At 41.2% G+C, this 27,849-nt stretch overlaps 1 protein-coding gene across 1 annotated transcript in view; it reads left to right on the top strand.

Annotated features, from left to right (window-relative positions):
- The window catches only part of ngfrb (nerve growth factor receptor b), a 177,060-nt gene extending 155,166 nt beyond the window's left edge, over nucleotides 1-21,894 (top strand). The window contains exon 6 of the mRNA XM_060848555.1: nucleotides 19,666-21,894. Within this exon, the coding sequence (XP_060704538.1) occupies nucleotides 19,666-19,970 (305 nt within the window). The 3' untranslated portion in view covers nucleotides 19,971-21,894. The remainder of the gene's footprint in view (nucleotides 1-19,665) is intronic.
- Nucleotides 21,895-27,849: the final 5,955 nt, after the last annotated feature.

Genomic DNA, 27,849 nt, shown 5'->3' on the forward strand with positions numbered 1-27,849 from the left:
AGGAAGTGGTGGAGGGAAATACAATTGCAACATTTACAAGGCATCTGGATGGGTATATGAATAGGAAGGGTTTGGAGGGATATGGGCTGGGTGCTGGCAGATGGGACTAGATTGGGTTGAGATATCTGGTTGGCAAAAACAAGTTGGGCCGAATGGTCTGTTTCCGTGCCGTACATCTCTATGACTCTATTCCAAATCTAGTATTGTCAAATGAGTCAGAATTAATAATGTCGCTATAAAAAATTCACTGGGAAATAGAAATCCCTGAATTCCATATCAATTTTGTGAGTAACATACTTGATACAAACAAGAATCATAAAATCAAACAATTGTATGGAAATGAGAAGAGTTGGTTAGTAGTAAATAGATTAAAGGTTACCACCTTCATGACCTGTCCTACCTGTCCATCTCCTTCCCATCTATCTGCTCCACCCTCCTCTCTGACCAATCACCATTACCTCCACCTCTGTCTACCTATCACACTCTCAGCTACCTTCCCTCCAGCCCCAACCCCCTCCATTTATCTCTCCGCCCCCTCAGTTCACAAACCTCACTCCTGATGAAGGCCTCTTGCCTGATTCTCCTGCTCCTCAGTTGCTGCCTGACCTCCTATGCATTTCCAACACCCCACTCTCAACTCTGATCTCCAGCATCTGCAGTCCTCACTTTCTCCTAAAAAATATAGTAGTGAAGAAACAATGGGAAGTACTTAAAAACAATTCTAAATATTCAAGAAGAATATATTTAATTGACGAATAAGAACTTAACCAGAGATATCCATCCGTGGGTGCCTAAGGAGATTAAGAATAGTTTTAGATTTAAAGAGGCTTACAATCTTCCAAGCATAGTAGTAAATCTGAGGATTGGGAATACTTTGAAACCAGCAAAGGGCCATCAAAAGATTGATAAGAAGGAAAGTTGTGAAATATGAGGAAATTAGTCAACAATGCAAGCACACGGGTCATTCTGTTATAACACGAGCTTCATCAACATGAATTGGCCATACTGCGATTGACGAATTGTGGACGCTGTTTGGATCATGCAAACTTTCTACTGAATGAGTATAGCAATTTTCCATAATGATCTTTTACAGCGTGAATTTTCATCGTGGTTTTCTATACTGTGATTTTCTATGGCGCAGGGTTGCAGAGGAAGGCAATTGTCGTGCTATAGCAGAATGACTTGCAGCTTGTATGAACAAATGTATGAAAAAGAAAAAGTTTAGCTCAAGTAAATGTTGGGTCCCTTTGGAAGAAATAATCATGTGTGAATGAAAAAATGGCACTGACATTGAGCAAGTAGTTTGTGTTTATCTTCACAGTAGAAGACTTACATTATATACTAAAAGTAACTGATAATTTATGTGGTGAAAAGATTGAGGACTTAAGGTAATTAATACCAACAGAAGAAAAATGATTGAGAAGCTTTACACTAAAATCTGATAAAACCCCAGAACTCGAGGGCTCCCGTTTGAGGATTTAAAAAGAGATAGCTGCAGTAAGAGCAAATGTCAGGACTGAGTTGACAAAGCTCCTGTCCAGTTAGCAAATATTATGCCACCAATCAAGAAAAGAGAGAAAAATTATGCTGATCTACAGGTCAGTTTGCCTGACACTATCATTCCCAATCATTGGCAAAGCACTATAGTCTGTTTTTAAAGGAGTCTAAGCAATGCGTTTAGAAAATCACAGTATGTTCAGACAAAGCCAACATGATTTATGAAGGGAAAATTAATAAAATTATTAGGGGTTTCTTGAGAATGGAGCTAAAAGGCTATTTAAAGGGGATTCAGTAGCTATAGCATAGATAGGCTCTAATCAGACTGCCAACAAATAGCATTCTCATCTTGAACACTGAACACAATATGAATACTGCTTTCCCTTTACTCTACTATTTCTTAAACTCATCAGAATAATCTGCAAGAGGAAAAGCTTTGACAAAATTGTTCTTTTTCAGTAATGCTCATGGTTTTGTATCATCTGTTTAAATGCTTTGACTCTAAAAGGCACATGCAAACAGACTTTTTTGTAAGTCTAAAAGCAGAGGAGGTAGTATTGTACTTAACAACCAACATTTAGAAATAATTGTTAAAAATCTCCTCATCCTCACTCACATGCAATCAAGAGGTGCATGCATATACACACAAATAAGTTCCAAAGAGGGAATTGGTTTAATCTTTTACAAAACTGAAAGAAAGTCAGTCACATGTAGATGCTGTAGATTTATCACTTTGACAATTTTGGGTGTACAAGATTCTGCATGAAGACAGTTAAAAACATTAATCCTTGATCCCTGTCATTTTGTTTGGAGCCAGCAGCTGCTTGGTTTATGTTCAAGATACTGCATCTGGATAGTTAGCTACAGGCAGGGCACAGAGCTTACGGAGAAAGACTGTAGGTCTTCCTCTTGCTGTTAGCCACCCAAGGTCTACCAGGTTTCTTCCTGAGCTTGGCAAAACAGATGCTTAAAAGACAAAGGAATAATTTGTTGTCACATGAACTTCCTTCACAAACTGGTTAATTATGAAACATAGAAATTGCTGGAAAAGTTCAGCAGATTTGTCAACATCTGTGGAGAGAAATCAGAGTTAATGCTACAGGTCCAGTGACCCGTCTTCAGAAACATGCAAACATCGGACACCTTCAGGTGTTCTGAAGAAGTGTCACTGGACCTGAAGCGTTAACTCTGGTTTCTCTCTACAAATGTTGCCAAACCTGCTGAGCTTTTCCAGCAACTTCTGTTTTTGTTTCTGATTTCCAGAATCTGCAATTCTTCCAGTTTTCAGTTGGCCCACCATGGTTTGAAAATGTCCTATCTTGTCTGGTCTTGGAAGCTAAGCAGACTTGGGCCTGATAAGTACCTGGATGGGAGAGCACCTGAGAATACCAGCTGCAGCAGGCTTGCAATTTGTATAGTGGTTAGTATCTACCCCCCTCCACCCCTTCCCTCCATCATGTGGGAGACCAGGATTCAATCCCTTGAGGGGGAGTATAGCATTTGGGGACCCTCTTGCAATGCAGAGGGAGAGTACTTATCCCTGAACCAGGAAGCCTGGGTTCAAATGTTCAAGTGTATAATAACATTTCTGAACAGATTTATTAGAAAAATAGACTACAATTAAAAAAAACCATGGTCAGCTCAACCTCATTCCAGGCCCATCATTTAAGGTGAATAGATATAAATGGTTGGTTACATTCGTCTTAATCAGGGTCAAGATTAGAGTGGTGCTGGAAAAGCTCAGTAGGTCAGGCAGCATCTGAGGAGCAGGAACACCAACGTTTCAGGCAAAAATCCTCCTGATGAAGGGCCTTTGCCTGAAACATCGATTTTCTTGCTCCTCAGATGCTGCCTGACCTGCTGTGCTTTTCCAGCATCACTCTAATCTTGAGTCTGATCTCCAGCATCTGCAGTAGCCACTTTTGCCTAATTCATCTTAATCAGGGTCCATTGTACAAAGATTGGCTTGGTCGCCATCCAACTAATTAATTAGATTATGTGTGAATGACTTTGAATTCTTCAGCAGTTGGCAATTCACACTCAGTGAAGTTTATTGTTTTGGGATTATGTCCAGACATCCCAACTCCATTCAGTTACCCTTTAAATTGAGATTTTTGACAAGATTTGTTGCTCTGGTTGAGGTTCAGGTTGTAAGTTTGCTCGCAGAGCTGGAAGTTTTATTCTCAGATGTTTCGTCACCATGCTAGGTAATATCAGTGAGCCTCCAGTGAAGCCCTAACTGGGGCTCACTGATGACGTTACGAGCGTGTGATGAACAAATCGCCCAGATCAGTGAGCAAATTTACAACTTGAACCCTTTAAATTATCAGGGGAAGGTGTGCGAGTGTTCAGATTGTCATGGTTGTCAGTAGTCCTCAGTCAAGGCCAGGGACACAGACTTCAGTCAGGGCTTCTCAGCTACTAAGTGAAAGGCAGCATCCAATAGCAGTCCAGTGGTTTGAGCATGGTCGGAGTAGGCATCCTCTCCTCATGAGGTGAGGAGCCAAATGCTGGGCAGCTCACCAATCATCTAGACTTTTTCTGCCTTCTTGTTGCCTGTTGTCTTCTTGGAATGTGAGAGAGGCAGGTATTAAGGGAGCTGCTATGTTTGGTGGGGAGCTGTGCTGAGCAAGTCAAAGACAGAACAGAGGATGTTTCTGGTTAATGGTGTCTGGGTTGGTAAGGTGACAGTGAGGGAGTGAAGATGCTGTAGGCAACAGTGAGAGTGGTACACCATGAGTCTTGGTGGGAGATGGTTACAGTCATTGACCTTCTTCCTACATTGTTGTGCATTCCTCCAAATGGTTGAGATGGCATTGCCCAGGCTGGCATGGTCTGATGCTGTGGCCTCTTTTGCATGTTGTAGGGGAAGAGGATGTCCCACCTCTGTACCACCCCATCAAACTGGACCTCCAGGTCCCTGCTTACAAAACGGGGTGCCAAATTTCCCATGTCAACTTTTTCTGGGGCATATATCAGGAAACGTGCAGGCCAGCTCCATACTGATGGTTTTTGTCTGGATGGACAATGGCTTTTTCAAGATGGTGTCTGTGAGAGGGATGCCAGTCCACTCTGGGATATCCCATCAGGGGCAAGTTGTCCTGGCTACAGTGAATGGAGGCGTTGGGCTACATTTAGGCACCATAGGGTCAGGGTAGATGGTTAATGAGGTGAGTTTGGTTAAAGAGAGCATGAGAACTCAGAAAACCTCTGAGAGAAACCCCAGATAGTCGCATCAATGATTTGGATATGAGGATAGGAACACAATTTCCAAATTTGCAGATGACAGAAAACCATGTGGAAGTGTGAGTTGTGAGGTGGATACAGAAATGCTTCAAAGGGGTTCCATGAGTCGATGTGAGTGGACACAAATTTGGCAGATGGAATACAATGTCGAAAAATAGGAGGACATTCACTTTGACAGGAAAGGGGAGAACGTCAAAGGTGTTTGAATTTGCTTGTTGGAATCGCCAAAAGTTAACATGCAAGTACTGTAAGCATTTAAGAAAGCAAATGGTGTTGGTTTTATTGAAAGAGGAATTGAGTATGAGAGTAAAGATGTGTAACTGTATAGAGCCTTGGTGAAATCATTTTGGATTATTTTGTATATTTTGCTCTCCTTACCCATGGAAAAATATCCTCGCTGGAGAAGGAGTGCAATGAAGCTTCCCTCAACTAATTCCTGAGATGGAAGGATTTTTCAATGAAGAAAGTTTTCGTAAACTGAGCCTTTATTTTCTGGGACTTTGAGAATGAGAGGTGATATCATTCAAGCACACAAAATACTTTTAGGGCTCTGTGGGGTGGATACAGGGAAAGTGTATCCCTTGTCAAGGGTATAGTCTCACAGAACAGAAGCACACAGGTGATAAATAGTGCTGACACCTGGACATAAAATGATGATATCTGAGTAAACCTACTCATAAAAGCCATAGATGTCACCATATTGCTAATAAGATTCTAACAGTCGAAGACTTGGAGCGATCACAGTAGTAAAATATAGAAGGCTGCAACAGCGTTGTTTAAACCATTCTTTATAAAAGAACACAATAAAACTGCAAGTACTCATTTGGTTAAGTACTTCAATTATTTTGGAATACTTTTTTTTATATTTGGTGCATTAGAAACTTATGATGTTAGATTTAACTTGTTATCAAAATGGTTTCACAATATAATCCCTGCCAGATATATCAGGCCACAATCCCAAAATACTAAGCAAGTGTGATTCGTCGTGAGGTTGGATAGAGTGAGGGGAGTTTTACACGGCATCTTATTGTATTATATTTAACAATTGTATTGTATTATTTATATTTTGTCAAACTGAAAAGCATTCCATTCCATAGCAATGACATCCTTCACTGAATAAAACAACTCCCAGAAAATCCTGGCAGGGAGTGGAAACGGTAAAAATGATTGTGTTGAGCGAGCTTCAATAGCAAACAATGTTAGACAGGCATTGTGACATATTGAATGAGTTATGACATTTTCAAAACTGTTCCTTGCGCAAGTTGAGACACTCCAGGATCTTTTATCCATAGACAGCTAAACATTATACAAGAGCCGCGTCTCCAGCTCTGATTTACTTAAATAAGGAACAATTCTTTAAAAGTGCCATAGTTTAGCAGCTGAAATTTTAGAAGCCAATCAGATTATCTTCTTGAGGTTCAGATTAGTGAAAACAGTTGATGGTTTGCATGGAATTAAGATGACTGACATCTGGGTTTGTTTTTTTGCTACTGAGGAATCTTGAGCAGGATGTTCCCCGACTTATTGTACTTGCCCAGATAAAACATGCCTTAAATCCTAAGACTTTTGCTTCATAATTTTTAAATCTTTGCAGTTGCCCTGACTCCACAAAACTATAGTCTTTACTTAGAACACACTAAAGGAATTGATCAGGCAGCTTACTCACTAGAACAAAGCATTACAGTGTCACTCACCAACACAAACCATACGCTTTATTCTAATATGGAACTGGTTACAATTTGTCAATGTAGCACAGTAGTCTAGAGCTAAATGATAATAATGGGTGGTACCAGGATTTGAGTTTTATAATCTGCCCTTTAAAATGAACATCAGTTGGGTAACAGAGCTAATGGAGCCAGTTAAGGATCAGAGTTATGTTAAAAGAAAGGGTCGGGTACTGTACATGATTTGGTAGGCATTACATCCTTTTCTTCTTGTGTTCTCTATCCAAAGGCAGATCCAATGTATAGCATCATCAGCCCCACGAATCCCAAATCCACTTCAGTTGAAAATGGAATAGATCTCTCAGTTGTTGGCACACAGTCTGATCCACACTGACCATCCAGTCAACTGGACCCCCAGAAAGTCTGAGTTGCTTGTCAACTTATGCCTTTGTACATATGTTGTAGCTTGGCATGATGGGAAGGACTCCATTGTCTTTTCCCATGTCTGGCTGACCAAGAAACCCCTCTGTTCTTACCCCCTGTCATTGCTGTACATGGGAAGGAGATACAAGTTGATACGTTTGGCCACTTAACAAAAATGTTTGTGCATGCCTACCAAATGCTGGGTTAGTACTTGGCCCTGGAGTTTCTGAACCAGAGACACAGATGCAATCCACTGTTGCACTGAAAGTTTATCTATTCATTAGTTGGACCTGAATGTTGATAGCTGAAAATGATGAAGGGCTCTGGCCTGAAACGTCGAATTTCCTGTTCCTTGGATGCTGCCTGACCTGCTGTGCTTTAACCAGCAACACATTTTCAGCTCTGATCTCTAGCATCTGCAGACCTCACCTTTTACCCTGAATGTTGATACTCAACCTGTTTGGTCCTGTTACGAACATGCCTTCCTTAGTCATCAAATCCTGGATCTGGAGCTTTTGTCTCAAAGGTAGGGATGCTTGAGATTTTGGAGAAGGCACCACAAGAACTCCATTTAGTTATAAGGAAAATATGAAATAAACAGAATATTTCCGGAAGTACAAGGCTAACATGAGATTTTACGCTGGTCATGTTTATATGATTATGTAACTCTAAAAGCATGGTAAAATAACTGCACAGAGGCAGGTATCTCATCAACAAGTCAACCTTTATTTACAGATAGAACATCCTTGAAGCTGATCCAGCTCCCTCAGAGTGTCAGCTCCTTCTGTGTGTCAGAATGTCTGACACTCGTCTTTTTATCTGTCTGCCAGTGCTTCCAGATTGGACCAGATTAACAGCCCCAATCGTGGAACGCATATTCTGAGGGCCATCTGGATGACTTTATTACAATCACTACAGCAGCATGGACTCAATAGAGAGTGTCTTTATCAAAGGAGAGCTCAGTAATAAGTAATCATTCTTGGAAATGTTGGTACATCATCTGTCTCAAGCCAAATTCCATCCTGTATCAGGTTGCGCGTTTGCTTGCAGAGCCAGTGGGTTTATTCTCAGGTGGTCTGTCACCATGCTAGGTAGCATCATCAGTGAGCCTCCAATGAAGCGCTGGTGTTCTGTCCTGCTTGCTATTTATCTGTCTTGGTCTGTTGTGGTGGGCGATATCAGTTCCGGTTATTTTTCCCAGAGGTTGGTTAATGGGATCCAAATCGACGTGTTTGTTAGTAGAGTCCTAGTTTGAATGCCAGGCCTCTAGGAATTCCCCTGTGTGTCTTTGTTTAGCATGTCCCAGAATGAATGTAAGGTCCCAGTCATAGAGTCATAGAGATGTACAGCATAGAAACAGACCCTTCAGTCCAACCTGTCCATGCCGACCAGATATCCCAACCCAATCTAGTCCCACCTGCCAGCACCCATCCAATGTCCCTCCAAACCTTCCTAATCATATACCCATCCAAATGCCTCTTAAATGTTGCAATTGTACCAGCCTCCACCACTTCTTCTGGCAAACATCAAAGGCAGTAACTGTGCAAATTCCCTCTCTCTCCCTCTCTCTCCCTCTCTCTCTCTCTCTCTCTCTCTCTCTCTCTCTCTCTCTCTCTCTCTCTCCTGCAATGACCTCACCATGTGCTTCCTTTGTCTGTTCTTCTCCCTTTTAAAACTGCTGTTCTCTCTCTGTTTGTGTGGGTTTCCTCCGGGTGCTCTGGTTTCCTACCACAGTCCAAAGATATGCAGGTCAGGTGAATTGGCCATGCTAAATTGCTCATAGGGATCAGGGATGTGTAGGTTAGGTGTATTAGTCAAGGGTGAATATAGGCTAGGGGGAATGGGTCTGGGAGGGATACTCTTTGGAGGGTCAGTATGGACTTGTTGGGCCAAATGGCCTTTATCCCCACTTTAGGGATTCTATGAACAAACTCAGACACAGTAGGCCGAATGGCACCTTCTGTACTGTGTTGTTTTATGATTTTGTGAACACGAATGAAGCAACAAACAAGATTTGAAATCAGAAGAAATGTTTCATTTCTCACAGATTTATGAAAATGCTGAATATTCTAAAATAGTCATGTGTTAAATTAGAATTGAGACAGCAATTTGCGCATTAGCACTTGCTGTTGCATTTCTCAATTTTATGCAGCAATTTCTGTCATAAGCAAAGAGGTAACCAATCAAATAATCACTTTTAGTGATATTGGTTGAAGGAGTACTGGCTGAGATTATGTGTTCTAATCTCTGAAGCGGGATTTGAAAACTGTTTATGGGCATACTGCTAGCATTAAATAATTGAGAAAATTTAGATGAGAAAATTGCAGGTATGATGAAAAAGTGCTTTGCAATACCTTGACCAAATATAAGTTGACCAAAAATAACTTTGACTTTGGGAGTGCAAACTGCCAGTGTGAACTTATGCAATGAATTAAGCGTTGTTTAACAAATTCTCCAATATAATAGAGTCAGATGTTGACTTGCAGACAATTAAATCACAAAAAACGGATCAAACAATGACATTAAAAAAAGTGGTTACTCTGAAAAATCTTCCTACTGATGTTACTTCATTTAACATTTCTCATTATTTAACCTAATATTGCAGAGGGTACATTTTCGAAGATACACCTGAAAATAAAGAATCGATTTTAAAATTCACTTTGACTATATGACAGTTACCGAACTTCAAAAGTTAGTTAGTTGTTTGAAATGATTTGAGCTGTCTCGATGTGAAAAGACACTATAAATTGTGCTTTGATATTGCTTTTCAAATGGTGCTTTAATTCCTCACTCAAGTCACCATTCCCACCACAAGTTATAGATCACAAACCATCTGAACCTAGTGTCACAGAGCTGAAAATGCTCTCTCCAGATAAATGTTTCAGTTCAAAGTCTCTAGTCTAATTCTGTGGTTGTTAAACATTTTCACAATTCAAGTGAACAATACGTTCAATTTCCTGCTCTTATACATTAATTGAGTCGTATTGATAATATAAATTAGTTTCTTCAGCTTGCAGCAACCCTTCTCTCCTTTATGTACCTGAAAGAAGAACCGCTCCTTCTTCCATGAAGACAACGCCTATTACTGTCCTGCTTTGAGAGTCCCCCCAGTGTGTAAAATTGGACAGAAGGGCCTCCCTCTAACTTCCATCTCTTGGCCAATTCAGGGAAACCACTTCTGGCTGACTTTCACCCTCACAACGAGTGGCTATGGTCCCCATACAATTCTGAAATCAAGTTTTCTTTTTGAAACCCAAAATCCTTGGTCTCGATTATGTTCTGGAGCGGGAACATAAATGGAGAAGCGACGGGGATGGGAAATCATTATTCATCACTGGATGCCAACATTTAACCAGAATTGCAGTGTTTTTAATGTGGAATAATTTGAGTGCTCTGTCCCTTTAAGGGAAACAAAATGACATACAAATATCCAGTCTGTCAGCTGATAATGCAATACAAGACATGCATTTTACACTGTGCCAATGTGAGCGGAAGTGCTTTGTGCATTAATGTATTCAAAGCTCAGTAAAAGCTTTGAATAGCTTAAATTATGGCAACATTTCTTAATGTACTGAAGAGACCTACCTAGTGTTCCAGATATGCTCAGCGGCTGTGTGAAAGGTGTATTGGAGTATCATATCCAGTGCTTCTTATAGTGAGTTCCTTGGGAGAACTGGGTTTGTTGGGGGATGGAGGAGTGGGTGATGGAAGAAATTTTCCATTTGCTCTGGCATTTTTGTCCCCTAGTAACAGTCTTTGCTGCAGAGTCGCACTGAGTTTAGCAATAAGGAATCTGCTTCTTAAAGCTGCTTTCCATCTGCTACCTCAATGGATATTTTATCACATTTGGCTTATATGGATATCCATCTGGCCATAGCAGATTGGGTCTTTGTGAGTTTATTTAGGACCACCCAGTTTTACGAGCCCAGACATTTATAGTTAGATATCCAGTGACAATGGATTCCAAAGGATTTGTCACTAAAGAGGCTCAGACTTATTGCCCACACCTACAAATCCCTTTCAACACCCAATGTTTCTTTATTTCTCATTGAATGTCATAGCAATTAAACTTGTATTTAGCCTGTCTAAGCCAGACCAGATGTGTGCCAAATCTCCCAACGTATTTGGCAAATAGAGTTCCCCATTTTGTCACTGAAAACATACAGCCAGACAGCTGCCCTGAAGTGAGGGAGGTGGTGGTAAAATGGTCACGCCACTGGACTCATCATCCTGAGCCCTAGATAAATGCTCTTGGGGCATATTTTCAAAGCCAACCGTGGCAGATGATGACATTTGAATTCAATTTAAAAATGCCTGGAATTAAAAAAGTGATTGTCCTACCTGGCTTGCTAATAAAATATTTTAATAATAATATCCAGCCTTCACCTGGTCTGGCGGACAAGTGACTCTAGACCATAGCAATGTGGTTAACTCCTAACTGCCCTTTGGTCAATTAAGGATGACAATGAATGCTCACCTCACCCATGTCCCAGGAATGAATTAAACCAAACTGTAGGACAAGATCAGCTTCTTGCTTCATGTATGCATTTCAGGGCACTATTATTGACTCTCTTATCTTTTGCTGCACTTGTATTGCAATTAATTCTCCTTCCCGAGTCCATGTGTACATGATGCTTGTTGTGCCAGATTGTGAACGATGCAAGAACAGGTGCTCCACGATCTGCCATGTCGGGAGATAATGAAAAGGCATCATCATGATGCCAAGCATTCAGAAGGTGGTTATGAAATTATAGTTATGACATATTAGAAAATGCATAAGAAATTAAAATACATGAACCCACCTGCATACATTTACCATCCATTCGAGTAAGTTGTCCTATTTGCCTCATTCCAACATCTGTTTAATCTCTTTTCCTTCACTCACTTATTAAATCTCCTTTTTTAATTTGGCCCAGCTTTTAACTTTAACAATAATCCCAAAAGTGAATTCCACAACCTCACGACTGTGATGTGTTGGATAGGCAAAGCTATCCCATCAGTAAAATGGAGGGTCATTGCTATCTTGGATGGAAACAGGAACTTTGGTTTGCAGGTGGCATGGTACAAGTTGTTTTCTTGTATATTCCTCCAAATAAGTTGGAAAGCAATGGTGTAGCTTAGTATTAAGCATCGTACTTAAAGCTGAGTGATAGAAGAAAACAATAATCTGTAATTCCTGAAGCATGTAAGTTATTTTTAAAATCAATAAATCAAAACAGAAAGAATACATTGATGGCATTTTTTGAAATAGGCAGTGACTAAGAAGTACCAAACCTTTCTCGAGATGGTTTGTCCCAGAATTCCATGTGATGATACAAAAGGAAGTGTAGGTACAATGCCGGCATGTAGAACAGAATTTAAATGATTGCATGTTCTTCTGGTGCAGACATTAGAAAAGATATAGCAGGCGTTTTATGTGCTACAATATTCAGGAGAAAAAGGGAAGCAAAGAATTAGTAATGAATTTCCACTTCATTGCAATTACTTTTTGAGTCTGATTAACGATTTTCTTCTATTCTTCTTCTTAATGTAGTTCAGAATTTTAAAAGGATGTAATTAGAAGTTAAAAATCACACAACACCAGGTTATAGTCCAACAGGCTTATTTGGAAGCACTAGCTATCGGAGCACCGCTCCTTCATCAGGTGGTTGTGGAGGTTAAGATCATGCTCACAGAATTTATAGCCAAAGGAGTCCAGTGTCATGGAGATGTGAAACAGTAAACAATCTTGATTAAAACCTTTATCTTTTATAATGGGACACGCTGGTTTCTATGTAAATCCCAGAACTTCTTTAAAATTACATTCTCAAGATAGCTCAGCTTTTTAAAGTTAAAAATCATACAACACCAAGTTATAGTCTGACAGATTTAATTGAAAGCACTAGCTTTCGGAGCGCCGCTCCTTCATCAGGTGGTAGTGGAGGACACAATTGTAAGGCACAGAATTTATAGCAAAAGTTTACAGTGTGATGTAACTGAAATTGTACATTGAAAAATACCTTGATTGTTTGTTGAATCTTTCATCTGTTCGAATACCATGATAGTTTCACTTCTTTCATGTGTAAATCACAAAACTTTTTTTTAAAAGTTACATTCTCAGGTTAATTGTAACAATTGGTGTTAGCTAGACAATATGTTGAAGGGGACTAACACCCACTATCATGGTATGTGAACAGATGAAAGACTCAACAAACAATCAAGATATTTTTCATTGTATAATTTCAGTTACATCATACTGTAAACTTTTGCTATAAATTCTGTGTCTTACAATTGTATCCTCCACAACCACCTGATGAAGGAGCAGCGCTCCGAAAGCTAGTGCTTCCAGTTAAATCTGTCAGACTATAACTTGGTGTTGTGTGATTTTTAACTTTGCGCATCCCAGTCCAACACCGGCATCTCCAACTCATGACAGCTTTTTAAACAGTAGGTGTGATGTCTGTCCGTGTCCCAATGCTATGCCAGACTAACAAATCCTCTGTATAGTTTTACAGAGTTTTACATGGAGTTTTACACAGTTTTTGGGAAAAATAGAATGTAATTCTGCAAAATCACATTCACCCCATAAGCTTATATGTGTGCACATGTAGGAGTGACCGATTGAGTATGCGTGTGAGTATGAGTGTACGTGATAGAGTGTGTGTACGCTTGGGTAAGTGTGTGCGGTGTAAGAGGGTGTGTGTGTGTGTGTGTGTGTGTGTGTGTGTATCGTGCAGCGGGGTCACCTATAGTGTGACATGAACCCAAGATCCTGGTTAACGCCATTCCCATGGGTACCGGACTTTGCTATCAGCTTCTGCTCAGCCACCCTGTGTTGTTGAATGTCCCAAAGTCCGCCTTGGAGAATGGTCACTGGAGGGCCGCTGTCCCTGGGCTTGACATGTCTGCTCAAACTGTCAGTAAATATGTGAATGTCAAATTCATTAGCCGCGCCCACAAGGTAGAGTAAAACATCACCCGATCACAACGCAACGCTACCCATGGTATCAAAACCAATTGCAACATTGTCATCAAACCAACAGATAAAGAAGGAGCCATCATCATTCAGAATAGAACAGATTACTGCAAGGAAGTATAGCAACAATTGAACAACCTGGAACACTACAGACAACTACAAACCAATGCAATCAAAAAGCACACTCGTGAAATAAACACATTGATCAGGGCTTTAGATCCAGTAGAGTTTCCTACCTGCCCTCATCCCACGTACTTCTCGTGTAGGCAACTTCTACTGCCTTCCGAAGATACACAAAGCCAACACACCAGGACTTCCCATCGTATCAGGCAATGGGACCCTGTGTGAGAACCTCTCTGGTTATGTCAAAGGTGTCTTGAAACCCATTGTACAGGGGAACCCAGCTTCTGTCGGGACACTACAAATTTCTTACAGAAACTCCGCCCCCATGGACCAGTCAAACCAGGAACATTCCATGTCACAATGGACGTTTCAGCACTCTACACTAGCAACCCCCACAATGACGGTATCGTGGCGACAACCTCAGTACTCGACACCAACAACTGCCAATCTCCGAGCACCATCCTACAACTCACCCACTTTATCCTCGTCCACAACATTTTCACCTTTGACAACCAGTTCGTCATCCAGACACATGGAACAGCCATGGGGACCAAATTTGCACCCCAATATGCCAACATTTTCATGCACAGGTTTGAATAAGACTTTTTATTTACGCAGGACTTCCAACCAATACTATATACACCAGATACATTGACGACATTTTCTTCCCCTGGACCCATGGTGAAATATCACTGAAACAACTACACAGCGATATCGATGAGTTTCATCCCACCCATGGACTACTCTTTAGTATCTGTCTCATTCTTGGATATATGCATCTCTATCAAGGATAGGCACCTCAGCACCTCACTGTACCGTAAACCCATGGATAACCTCATGATGCTACACTTCTCGAGCGTTCACCCAAAACATATTAAAACAGCCATCCCCTATGGACAAGCCCTCCGCATACACAGGATCTGTTTGGATGAGAAAGAATCTGACGGACACTTGAAAATGCTTTAGGATGCCCTCATTAGAACAGGGTATGATACTCAACTCATTGCCCGCCAGTTCTGATGTGCCACAGCAAGAAACTGTAATGACTTCCTCTGGAGGCAGACACAGGCTGCAACAGACAAGTTATCCTTCATTGTCCACTACTTCCTGAGAGCCAAATGACTACGCCATGTTCTTCACAGCCTGCAACACATTATCGAAGAGCATGAGCACCTCGCCAACACTTTGCTGCACCTCCACTTCTCGCTTTTAAATAACCACCAAACTTTTAACAGATCATGATTCATAGCAAACTGCCTGGCTTTCAGGACAATAACACCATACTACACTGCCACAGCAGCAGCTGCAAGATGTGTCAGGTTATCGACACGGGTGGCACCATTTTACGTGGGGACCATTTATGTGGCAAGTACTCATGTGACTCGGCCAACATGATCTATCTCATACGCTGCAGGCAAGGATGTCCTGAGGCATGATACATTGGTGAGACTGAGCAGAGGCTATGGCAGCAGATGAATGGACACCACGCAGGAGTGTTCCCTCCCAGTCGGGGGATACTTCAGCAGTCCGAGACATTCAGCCTCAGACCTTCAGGTGACCATCCTCCAAGGCGGACTTTAGGACAGGCAACAACACAGAGTGGCCAAGCAGAAGCTAATAGCAAAGTTCCCCTGGCAATGGCCTCAACCAGACCTTGGGTTCGCGTCACACTACAGGTGACCCCACTACACGCACACCCCCACACATCCCCCACATGCGCAGACCCTCCTTCACACACAAGCTATCACTCATATGCACCCACATGCACCCTCCGCACTCACACCAACACATGCACCCTCTCACACATACCCCATCACACTCACACACACATAACCAAGCTTACACACACACACACTCATACACTCTATCACATACACTCACGCCCACATGTACACACTCACACGCACACTCAATCTATCACTCTTACATGTGCACACATATAAGCTAATGGGCGAATTTGTTTTTGCAGAATTACATTCTATTTTTCCCAAAAACTGCATGAATCCATGTAAAACTCTGTAAACTCTGTTTGTCAGTCTGGCATAGCATCAGGACTCAGACAGACTTCATACCTAATTGTTTAAAAAGCTGAACTACCTTGAGAATATAATTTAAAAGAAGTACTGGGATTTACATATCGAAGAACAGAAATCAACATATCCAATTTTAAAAGATGAAAGTTTTAATCTAAGATTGTTTCCTGTATCACATCTCCATGACACTGGACTCCTTTGGCTATAAATTCAGTGAACATGACCTTAACCTTCACAATGAGAAGGAGCGTCGCTCAGAAAGCTAGTGCTTCCAAGTAAACCTGTTGGATTATAACCTGGTGCTGTGTGATTTTTAACTTTGTCCACCCCAGTCCAACACTGGCATCTCCAAGTAATTAGAAGTGAAAGACAAGACACAGTCACTTTTCTTGATGTAAACTTCCAAACACATGACTTGTCCAACCTGGATGGACAGGGACAGCAGGTGGTAAATTTCCCACCTAGCTATATATATATTGACATGGAACTGTTCCACCATGCCTTATTGTTGGTGTTGAAAAATGTAATGCTGGAAAAACACAGCAGGCTAGGCAGGCGAATCGATGTTTCAGGCATAAGAAGAAGGGTTTATGCCTGAAACATCGATTCTCCTGCTCCTCGGATGCTGCCTGGCCTACTGTGTTTTTCCAGCACCACATTTTTCAACTCTGGTACTCCAGCATCTGCAGTCCTCACTTACTCCTTATTGTTGGTGTGTCAAAAACCTGGAACTGCCTTCCTGTCATCTCTCTGGGTGTGCATGTACCACACAGGCTGCAGTAGTTCAAGAACACGGTTTAACACCATCTTCTCAAGGACATTCATTGTGGGTAATTAATGGTGGTCTGGCTGGTGATTCCCACATCCCGTGAATGAATAAAAACAAAATGATACACACCATTTGACATTGTAATTAACAAAATAATTGCCTGTTTGACATTCTGTGAAACTGTCCTTATTATAGTTCTGACCCCTTCAATTGATAATAATGCATTTCCTGGAAACATTGGATCGTGCTGATTAAATGCAATTTAAATTGTTGTGCTGTCTTTTTGCTCTATAATCATCAAGTGCCTATTGCACGCCAACACATGTAATGAAGCACTGAAAACAGATGGCCTGCTCTGACCTCTTAACGGGTTACTTGCTCATATAAAATGAGCTGTCAGATGTGAGCAAGCTGTTGTCAATACTAAGCTGAGAAGTGGCTTATTAAGTAGTTCACTGAGGCTTCCAACGTGTGGGTCTCAAAGCCAGGCAGTCCAGTCAGGATGCTCTTACCTTGTTCCTAAACTGGCATGAGAATGAATCCCGTGGGATCCGGTTCGGCCACAGTTGCGCTTGTGGAGAGGGGGAGGGTGGGGATACTTGGATTGGCGAAATTTCGAATGTCCCAATTTCTCTTTAAACCTGATGCATCGGAAGTTTAATTGCACAACATCAAGCTACTTTACCTGCAGTTTGTTTTAAAATTTATTCTTACACGTGCAGACATTTGTTGCTTATCTATAGTTGCCTTTAAGCTGAAAGTTTTAGAAGGTCTTTCCTGGAGGCAGTTATTCCAGGGTGGAGTCATGAGAGTAGGCCTTCCAGATCAGAATGACAAGTTTTCTTTCCTAAAAGGACGTCTGTGAATCAGATAGGTTTTCACAGCAATTGATAATCACTGTGTGGTCACCATTATTTGTTTTGAATTACAGATTGTATTAATGGACTCCAAATTCCATCAATAACCCTAATGGGATGTGAACCCATACCCTCATAGCATTTACCTGGGCCGTTGGATTACCAATTTAGTGACAATTCAGTGATAATACCGTGTCCACCTGAATGTTTCAAAGCCTGGGTGAAGACAAATACATTTTAACACTTTGGCCTCAAGCCTCATGCCAATAGGAATAAAGTAAATGTAATGGTCCATTCAGAAGAAGAGTCACTGGATTGGAAAAGTTAACTCTGTTTTCTCTCCACAGATGCTACCAGACCAGCTGAGTTGCTCCAGTAATTTCTATTTTTAATTCTGATTTCCAGCATCCACAGTTCTTTTGGTTGCTTTTGTTTGGCAGTGAAGTTTAACTTTCCTTAAATATGATGCAATAATGGAAAATAAGACAGTATGTTAAGAACTGAAACCATGTGGAGGATTTGAAATGGGGTTACAGTTATACATTTTTCTGCTTTCCCTTCCCTTTGACTTTAAATGAATAAATCTCCATTACATTATTGGCCACAGATAATTGACCCACAACAGGTGTAATTGTCAGTGCTCAATACAGCTCAAAATCATTTACTCATTAAATAGACAATAAAAAGTAGTAACCAAATTGCAGGAATGTCTTTGGTTGTCCACATCCATTATTTTTTGCTGTATTTACAAGATCAGACTGTGGGATTTGGATTTATGTTCAATGCGCTTTAATCAAGACATCATCCCCTTTTGAGTTTTGGAGGGTCACAGCACGGAAACAGGCCCTTTAGCCCAACTTGTCCATTCCACCCAGTTTTCCCAATTTATCTAGTCTCATTTGCTTTCATTTAGTTCATTTCCCTGTGTACCTATCCCATCCACATTCCTGTCCAAACATTTCTTAAATGAAAAAATTGTATTCGCCTCCACTACTACTGCTGGCAGCCTGTTCCAGACACTCGTCACCCCTTGAGTGAAAGAAATTACCCCTCAAGACCCTTTCAATCTCTCCCCCTCACCTTAAACCTATGTCCTATAGTTTGAGACTCCCCTAACATGGGGAGTAAAGTTATGGATTCTGAGATTACTTTACAGATACCCTGTTTTTGAAGGATCAATTGAAGTATCAGATCTTGCCTTTTTATATGAAGCAACTTCAACTGCCCATCCCTGTCATTTGCTGGTTTTACTTCCTGGGCGTCTGTTATGGGTGAACCTCACTAACCTGTTTTTGGTCCCACTCTGCCCATCCGCCGCTGCCAATATTGAACGACCTGCACACTTCCCTTTGTAATGTTTGCTTGTTCATGAACGAAGCCCTTGCTACCTACAATCAATGCTGGGAAGCTATGTGCGTGCCTCATATTGGGTGAAAATTGTTGAAATCTGAAAGTAATGAATATTGAATTTTATAAATATTAGTAGATTTAAAGTGATTGATTCGATTTGAAGTAATAGCTTCTAAAAGAAATATGCACAGTGTTGACATATCTTGGTCTGCTGGTCTTTTGCTGCCTTAAATTTTGATTTGAACAGTTAGTCTCTGAAAACACTGAAGTGATTAGGTTAGATTCCCTACTGTGTGAAAACAGGCCCCTTTGGCCCAACAAGTCCACACTGACCTTCTGGAGAGTAACCCACCCAGTCCCATTTCCCTCTGGCTAATGCATCTAACACTACGGGGCAATTTAGCACAGCCAATTCACCCAATCTACACATCTTTGGATTGTGAGAGGAAACTGGAACAAACCCGAGGAGAATAGACCATCGCCTGAGGCTGGAATTGAACTTGGGACCCTGGTGCTATGGGGCAGCAGTGCTAACCACTGAGCCACCATGCCACCCCCCAAGTTAAGGAGTAATCTCATTGATAGTGTATTTATGAGAGAGTTTTTTTTATTCATTCACTTATCCCCTGCATCAGCTGTTTCTAACAGCTGCAAGATGTTTGAACTTATATGAAAAGATGTGCTGAGGTATCTTCATCACTGTTGTTATTTGATGGTCTCTCTCTCTTTTTCTCTGTGTTGTCTGTAGCCGCCCGAGCTGAGCCAATCCTTTACACTACTCTCCCTCCACACAAGCAGGAGGAGGTAGAGCAGCTGCTGAATAATTCTGAGGAGGATGCTGAATGGTGTAACCTGGCTGGTTTGCTGGGGTATAATGAGGAACATATAGACACTTTCAAACAGGAAGAACACCCAGTGCGTGCCCTCCTCTCCGACTGGGCAGCCAAGGACTCTGCCACCACGGACGCACTTTGCACTGCCCTACGGAAACTGAAAAGGGATGACATCGTCGAAACCCTCAACAGTGAACCCACAGCCACATCTGCCGTGTGAGAGTGAATGAGTCAGCAACAGCCTTAATTCTCCTGACTGTTCCTTTTGAAATTGGAAACAAAAGAGTGGATTTTATAGAATGTCTGAAGGAAAAGGGTGTTCAGTCCTATGCTTAAGAACACCCTTATGTGCACTGATGCATAACTTTCAGTATTGTCCTGCCTTCTCCCCTCTACAAAGTGACTGTGTGCCGCAGAAGCAGAAAGCGCTTTCATGTTATAATGTCAAATTTTGTCTTTTCTGTAACCACTAGAGGAAAAAAAATAAACGCCACGCATACATTTTCAAATGGGCCAAGTTTTATTAAACCCGAGTGCTAAATAAGCCATATGTGTAAATGTCAAAGCATGGACATTGTATGTTGTGCTCAGCACTCTTTACTGAACAGAAAAGTATGTTATAAGTCTTGTATATTGTTAGCAGCCCCCTCCGCATGTATCCAAATAGTGTTTGTGTAACTAATTCTAGCGTAGTCCAAATTACTAGAGATGTTCTGGCTAAGCCTTAGCCGAGTATGTTTCTGTGTCTTTTCACTGTGAGGTCTCTGAAACTTTAGACGTATTAATTTTATCTGAAAAGGCAATGCAACATGACTTTGGAATTTTTAACAATATCTAACTGCTTGTGATTCCGTATCAAGAACGGAAATGGCCAGGACAATTTTAATCCCAGTGTTAATAAGGCACGGGACATCTTTGCAATATAGTTCAATTGTGAAGAGAAATGATAATAATCAAAACTACTAGAGTTGGGGGACCCAACTTGATGGCTAGAGAGGACAATGTGATTTTATTATTACAAAATTGGCCCACTCATTCCTTGAAACCTTTCGGCTGTTTCTACAAAAGGTAGAACTGAAACAGATGGGAATATTTTTTTCATTCCAAGGTCAGATACAATGTTAATTTCTAAGTAATTTGTATTTTCTGAATATGAATCTGTAATTAAAATTTCTGAAAGATTTAAGTAGGTTTAGCACTTGACAGAATTAGTGACTGTTCCTGATTCTAGGCCGATAGAAGGCTCATGACCAACATCGCTTTTCATTAAGGAACAATGTTTACTTTTGTGTTGTTATTTTAAGGTAGTTGAGAAATGCCGGTGTGGCTATCCCTGTGAGTGTGTAAGCTATTGTGCATCACTTAAATATTAATAAGTGGCTTCGTCACTTTTGCCAATGCACCGTTTTAATATTCAAACCATATATAGCTGTAAAATGTGAGTCCTGTGACCAAAAGTGGATTTTATTAGTATTTGGGTGTACTTGGACATTAGTATTCAGAATCAAGCTCACAGGGCTTTCATTGTAAATTCAGTGCCTAATGGAGACCCAAGTCTTCATGGAGATATCCTTTGAAATAAGGAAACCAACTACTCTCGTTAGTTTGTGTAACTTCAGTCTCCTAGTCAAAGTGCCCCCTGACATGACCTAAAGGCCATTCAGTTGTATTAGAAATCTTCTCAGGGCAACTAAGGATAGGCAGGAAATGTTGGGCTTAGAGATGATGTCCCCATCTTGAGAGATTTTGAATCTGTGATGCATCTAGGTTGGAGGAGAACTTTTCAATCTATACTTGTGTTGAGAGCGTTGGACTCTTTCACTGGCTGGACATTCGTCTTTGGTTATACTTGGGAAAGCCACATGTGGCAGGATGTAAAGCTATAGCTGAGAGACACCATTAAGCTACCAGATTCTTGTAGAAGAATCCTAAAAGCGAAAAGTGTGTACAGATGTCAGGGAACCAAATGCAGGTTAAAAGGTGTTAATGTCGACTGCTAAAAAGAGCTGCACCTTTTCTGGAAACATTCTTCATTTCTGCAAATTAGTTGTTAAATATTTCATGCCAAGTCTCCATTGCCATGTTAAAAAAATGTATGATTTTCTTTAGATTGCTGAATGTCAAATCTTTTACTAATTAATAAAGTTAACAGTATTATAAAGCTAGTTTATTGGAATTTTTATTACCGAAGTAAATTGGCACCCTGTGTAAAATCAAGTTTTTATTTTGCTCAAATATTCTCTTTTATTCATTTTTCTTCTGTCAGTGTAGTTCTGTGATGAGGCTGGTCGCTCATAAAATAACTCCACAGAGGCCAGTATCCTGTCACATCGTCACCCTTAATGGACACACAGTCAGCATTTATGGAATTCCAGAAGATCATTTCTTCAGTCTGTCAGACACTGGGGGAGTGCTGAACTAACTTGCAAAGGTTGTTGTCCAGGACAAAGCAGGACATTATCAGTGGTATTCCCTTGATTCGCACAATACATTTTGATACTCAGCAACTTCAAGTAGAGATTCAAAGCGTCCAAGACTGATTTTCTCGTGACAGCAATTGCTGGTTGATTGTTTGTGCTGACTGCTCACTGTACCATCAAGGCAGCAGTAAGAATGAGAAAGCAGATCTTTTAAATGCTCTTTTTGACACATGCAACCTCGTGATAGTTGCATCTGCATATCTCTGAGGCACAAAACACAATATACATCGCTACTTCAGTTTGTATTCCTGCTCAATTCACACAATTTTAACCAGCCTAACTTCAAACATATTGACCCTCTATTTCTTAACCAGAATTTGCAAAATGAATGATAGCATTACCTTGAAGGTGAGGCTCCTTTCGTTGGCTATCGTTATACTGAAAGCACAAGACTATTGTCTTAAACCCGACAAGGCCAAGCTACATTTCAAGAGGAAACCCTATGCAACACTTGATTTACTCCCTCATCTCTTTCAGGTTTATTAGGTCTGAATGCTTCTAATATTACTGACATGAATGAATTTTCTTTTTGTCCCTACCATTTTGTTGCTTCATCCGACTTGTTCCTGCACTGCAAGCCTTGGCTGGATTTTACAAAACCCATGTTCCATACATGATTCAGCTTGGTTGTTTTTGTGTATTTGTATTCATGTAACATTTTTGAAGCCACTATGTTCACAAATATTTCCTGCCCCACTCATCTCTATATTACATCCATACCCAAACACAATTAGAGTCTCAACCTTGAAATGATGTACATAAATGCTTGGGAAGGGGATTTCTCCTGATTTCAAATTCAATGGCTCAGAGAAAGCCCTGTCAATGACAGGGGCCTCCTTCACTGGAAGATCCTTGATGCCTTGCTTATTCGCAGGACAAGTCTGACTTCAGTCAGCCTTGACCATGCTTCCCAGCACTCTGGGGGCTGAGGGCTGGTCTGAGGACTTCTGCAGTTCAAGCAAATGTTGTCGTTCCTAATGCTGCTGGGTGGGGTGACTCTACAATGCAGAACCTTAGACCATGCCTGTATCTGTAAAGCCTAGCATCCCGTGTGCATCAGTAACTGCTTAGTTAATATACCCTGTCAATTCAAAGATTTGTACACAAACAACCCCCATGCCACTATACTTGCACCTCCTGAAAATTTGTACTATTTGCATTGTATTGTTTCTTTTCATTCTTAATAAGAAAAATGTACCACTTCCCATTTGGCCTTGACAAGTCCATACTGTCTCATTGTCAACCCTCACATCTCCACATAACAGTTAATTTTCTCCTGCATTCATCTTTCCAAAAGTTTCCTGACCAGTGGCATGAAACAATATTAGTGAATTTTGAGAAGATTTGTAGCTCAGGTTGAGATTCCAGATGTAAGTTTGCTCACTGAGCTGGAAGGTTTGTTTTCAGATGTTTCGCCAACATACTAAGTAACATCATCAGTGAGCCTTCGGTGAAGCATTGGCAGTATGTCCCGGCTTTTATTTATATGTTTAGGTTTCTGTGGGTTGGTGGTGTCATTTCCTGTTGTAATGTCATTTCCTGTTCTTTTTCTCAGGAGTTGGTAAATGGGATCCAGGTTAATGTGTTTGTTAATAGAGTTCCAGTTGGAGTACCATGCATCTAAGAATTCTTGTACATGTCTCTGTTTGGCTTGTCATAGGATGGATGTGTTGTCCCAGTCAAAGTGGTGTCCTTCCTCATCTCTATGTAAGGATACTAGCGAGAGAGGGCGTGGATGGAATATATATGAGAGTGGGTCGTGTCTTTTTGTAGCTAGATGATGGTCATGTATCCTGGTGGCTAGTTTTCTGCCTGTTTGTCCAATGTAGTGTTTGTTACGTTTCTTACAAGGTATTTTGTAAATGACATTAGTTTTGCTTGTCTGCATAGGGTATTTCAAATTCATTAGCTGCTGTTTTAGTGTGTTGATGCGTTTGTGGGCTACCATGATGCCAAGAGGTCTGAGTAGTCTGGCAGTCATTTCCAAGATACCTTTAACGTAGGAGAGAGTGGCTAGGGTTTCTGGATGTGTTTTGTCTGCTTGTTGGGTTTGTTTGACATCACCACAGGAAATGACATCACCAATCCAAGGAAACCTAAGTGCATAAATAAAAAGCAGCCAAACCACCATTGCTTCACTGGAGGCTTACGGATGATGTTACCTAGTATGGTGATGAAACATCTGAAAATGAACCCTCCAGCTCAGCGAGCCAACTTACATCCATGAAACAATATCCTACAATGGGTAAGTATTTTCCTTCTACCTTTTTGTTGAATGAACGTGCAACATTTTTAATGTTTCAGTCTTCACTTACATTTAAGGGCATTGGAAAACTGAGGGCAGCAGCTTCTATGCTCCTTCCCTCAACATCTGAAGAAACATCCCGTCTGAAGCCGGTGGTAAATCACTTTATGTGCTGCCAACTATCCTATACCGAACAAACCTCCTCTTGAACATGGTTTTGGCAATTCCTCTTCCAATCATGCAAAGCATTGATCTTGCATCTCTGCTATGTCTTCATTTACCACCACTGGGTCTTTATTTTGATTTCTCATCAGCCTGGCTGCTTGGTCGACAGATCTGTCTATCTTCAGCTAAGTTAATTCAACCCACCAGGTGCGAAGAGGTAACTGAGGACTGAGGATGTAGAGGAAAGGATTGTGCTCCAGATGCAGTAGTGCCCTAGCCAAGCTGTTCTGGGAAATTGCCAAGGTCCATAAAAACACTTAAACTGATCTGGTCCATTAAAGTCCTCCCCCAGCTGCCTGCATACAACAAAGTGATGGAAGAGGAACAAAGCTAAGAAGTGGCATTTACCATTAACCCACTGTCTAATGCTCTGTATGAGTACCACCATGATCACACAACATCCAACAGAACATAAACAAAAGAGCTTCATTTCAGAGACAAATTGAGACTGACTGCCATTGAAATCAAAGGGATTCAAGGACAAAACTCTTGGGCTGAAGTCATACTTAGCACAAAAGAAGATGTTTGGCAGCAAAATACCTCAGTTGCAGGATAGTTCTGAATATATTCCTCGGGGTTGTGTCATTGGCCTGGCCAGCTTCTGTTATTTCACAAACTACTTTCCACCATCTCTCCAGGAATAAAAGGATGACTAGGGTAGGTATCGGTCCAGTCAAGGATAGTAGTGGGAAGTTGTGTGTGGAGGCGGAGGAGATTGGAGAGACACTAAATCGATACTTTTCATCAGTATTCACTCAGGAACAGGACACTGTTGCTGATGTGAATATGGAGTCACAAATGATTAGAATGGATGGCCTGGAAATATGCAGGGAAGAGGTTCTGGGAATATTGGAGAGGATGAAAATAGATAAGTCTCCTGGGCCTGATGGCATTTACCCTAGGATCCTATGGGAAGCTAGGGAGGAGATAGCAGAGCCATTGGCCTGGATTTTTATGTCGTCATTGTCAACGGGAATAGTACCAGAGGACTGGAGGATAGCGAATGTGGTCCCCTTGTTCAAGAAAGGGAGTAAGGATAGCCCTAGTAACTATAGGCCAGTGAGTCTGACTTCAGTGGTGGGCAAAGTCTTAGAGAGAATGGTAAGGGATAAGATTTATGAACATCTGGATAGGAATAACGTGAACAAGGATAGCCAGCATGGTTTTGTGAAGGGCAGGTCATGCCTCACAAACCTTATTGAGTTCTTTGAGAAGGTGACTAAGGAAGTGGACGAGGGTAAAGCAGTAGATGTTGTGTATATGGATTTTAGTAAGGCGTTCGATAAGGTTCCCCATGGTAGGCTAATGCTAAAACTTCGGAGGTATGGCATTGAGGATACATTAGAGGTTTGGATTAGGAATTGGCTGGCTGGAAGGAGACAGAGGGTAGTAGTTGATGGATTATGTTCATCTTGGAGTGCAGTTACTAGCAGTGTACCACAAGGATCTGTTTTGGGACCATTGTTTTTTGTTATCTTTATAAATGATCTAGAGGAAGGACTTGAAAGCTGGGTAAGCAAGTTTGCGGATGACACAAAAGTCGGTGGAGTTGTGGATAGTGAGGAAGGAAGTGGTAGGTTACAGCGGGATATAGATAAGTTGCAGAGCTGGGCAGAAATGTGGCAAATGGAATTCAATGTAGCTAAGTGTGAAGTCATTCACTTTGGTAGGAGTAACAAGAAGATGGATTACTGGGCTAATGGTAGGCTACTTGGTAGTGTGGATGAGCAGAGGGATCTTGGTGTCCATGTACACAGATCTCTGAAAGTTGCCACCCAGGTAAATAGTGCTGTGAGGAAGGCATATGGTGTACTGGGCTTTATTGGTAGAGGAATTGAGTTCCGGAGTCCTGAGGTCATGTTGCAACTGTATAAGTCTCTGGTGCGGCCTCATCTGGAGTATTGTGTGCAGTTTTGGTCGCCATACTATAGGAAGGATGTGGAGGCATTGGAACGAGTGCAGAGGAGGTTTACCAGGATGTTGCCTGGAATGGTAGGAAAATCTTATGAGGAAAGGCTGAGGCACTTGGGGCTGTTCTCATTGGAGAAGAGAAGGTTTAGGGGAGATTTGATAGAGGTGTATAAGATGATTAGGGGTTTAGATAGGGTTGACACTGAGAACCTTTTACCGCTAATGGAGTCAGGTGTTACGAGGGGACACAGCTTTAAATTAAGGGGTGGTAGGTATAGGACAGATGTTAGGGGTAGATTCTTTACACAGCGGGTTGTGAGTTCATGGAATGCCCTGCCAGTAGCAGTGGTGAACTCTCCTTCTTTATGGTCATTTAAGCGGGCATTGGATAGGCATTTGGAAGTTATTGGGCTAGTGTAGGTTAGGTAGGATTCGGTCGGCGCAACATCGAGGGCCGAAGGGCCTGTACTGCGCTGTATCTTTCTATGTTCTATGTTCTAAGGTCAGAATTGGGAATTAAAGTGTTCAGTTCGATTTGGAATTAAGCTAATGAGATGGTTCACATTCAGCAGGATCTGGAAAATATTACGGCTTGGAATGATAAGTGATGGATACACTCCTATATTAGACACGAAACCAAGAGAGAATGTAAACATTCACCCCAGTACCCTAATGACATTCAAAGGCTTTCCCAATGTTGAATTCCCATCTATGAACATTTTACAAGACACTTGGACCAGATATTTAAATAGACTAACTGTATAAATAATGTGACTAAAAGAGCAGGTCAGAGGTTAGGCATTCTGTGGTGAATAATTCACTTCCAGGTTCCTAAATGTTTGTCCAGCATCTACAAAGTAAAAGTCAGGAGTATGATAGAATATTCTCAGTTGAGTGGACAGCTGTAGCTCCAATAGCAATTAGGAAGCTAAACACCAGGCACAGCAAAGCAATTGGCATCCCATCTATCACTTTAAACATTCAGTCCATCCATTATTGGTGAATTGTGACTAAAATGTATACTTTCAACAAGAAGTACTTCAGTAAGTCACCAAGGCTCCTTTGATTGCACCTTCCAGTACTGTGACTACTTTCATGTAGAAGAGCACCAGTAGCAAGCATATGGGCACAGGTCCATTGACAAAACTCCCTGTAAGTCCCAAATCAACACAACTTGGAAATATATCCTGGAGCTCCTGCCTAACAGTGCTGGGGTTAAGGTATTGATTCAAAATGCT

Source organism: Hemiscyllium ocellatum, chromosome 32 (genome assembly GCF_020745735.1).
Source record: "Hemiscyllium ocellatum isolate sHemOce1 chromosome 32, sHemOce1.pat.X.cur, whole genome shotgun sequence".
NCBI classification, from domain to species: Eukaryota; Metazoa; Chordata; class Chondrichthyes; order Orectolobiformes; family Hemiscylliidae; genus Hemiscyllium; species Hemiscyllium ocellatum.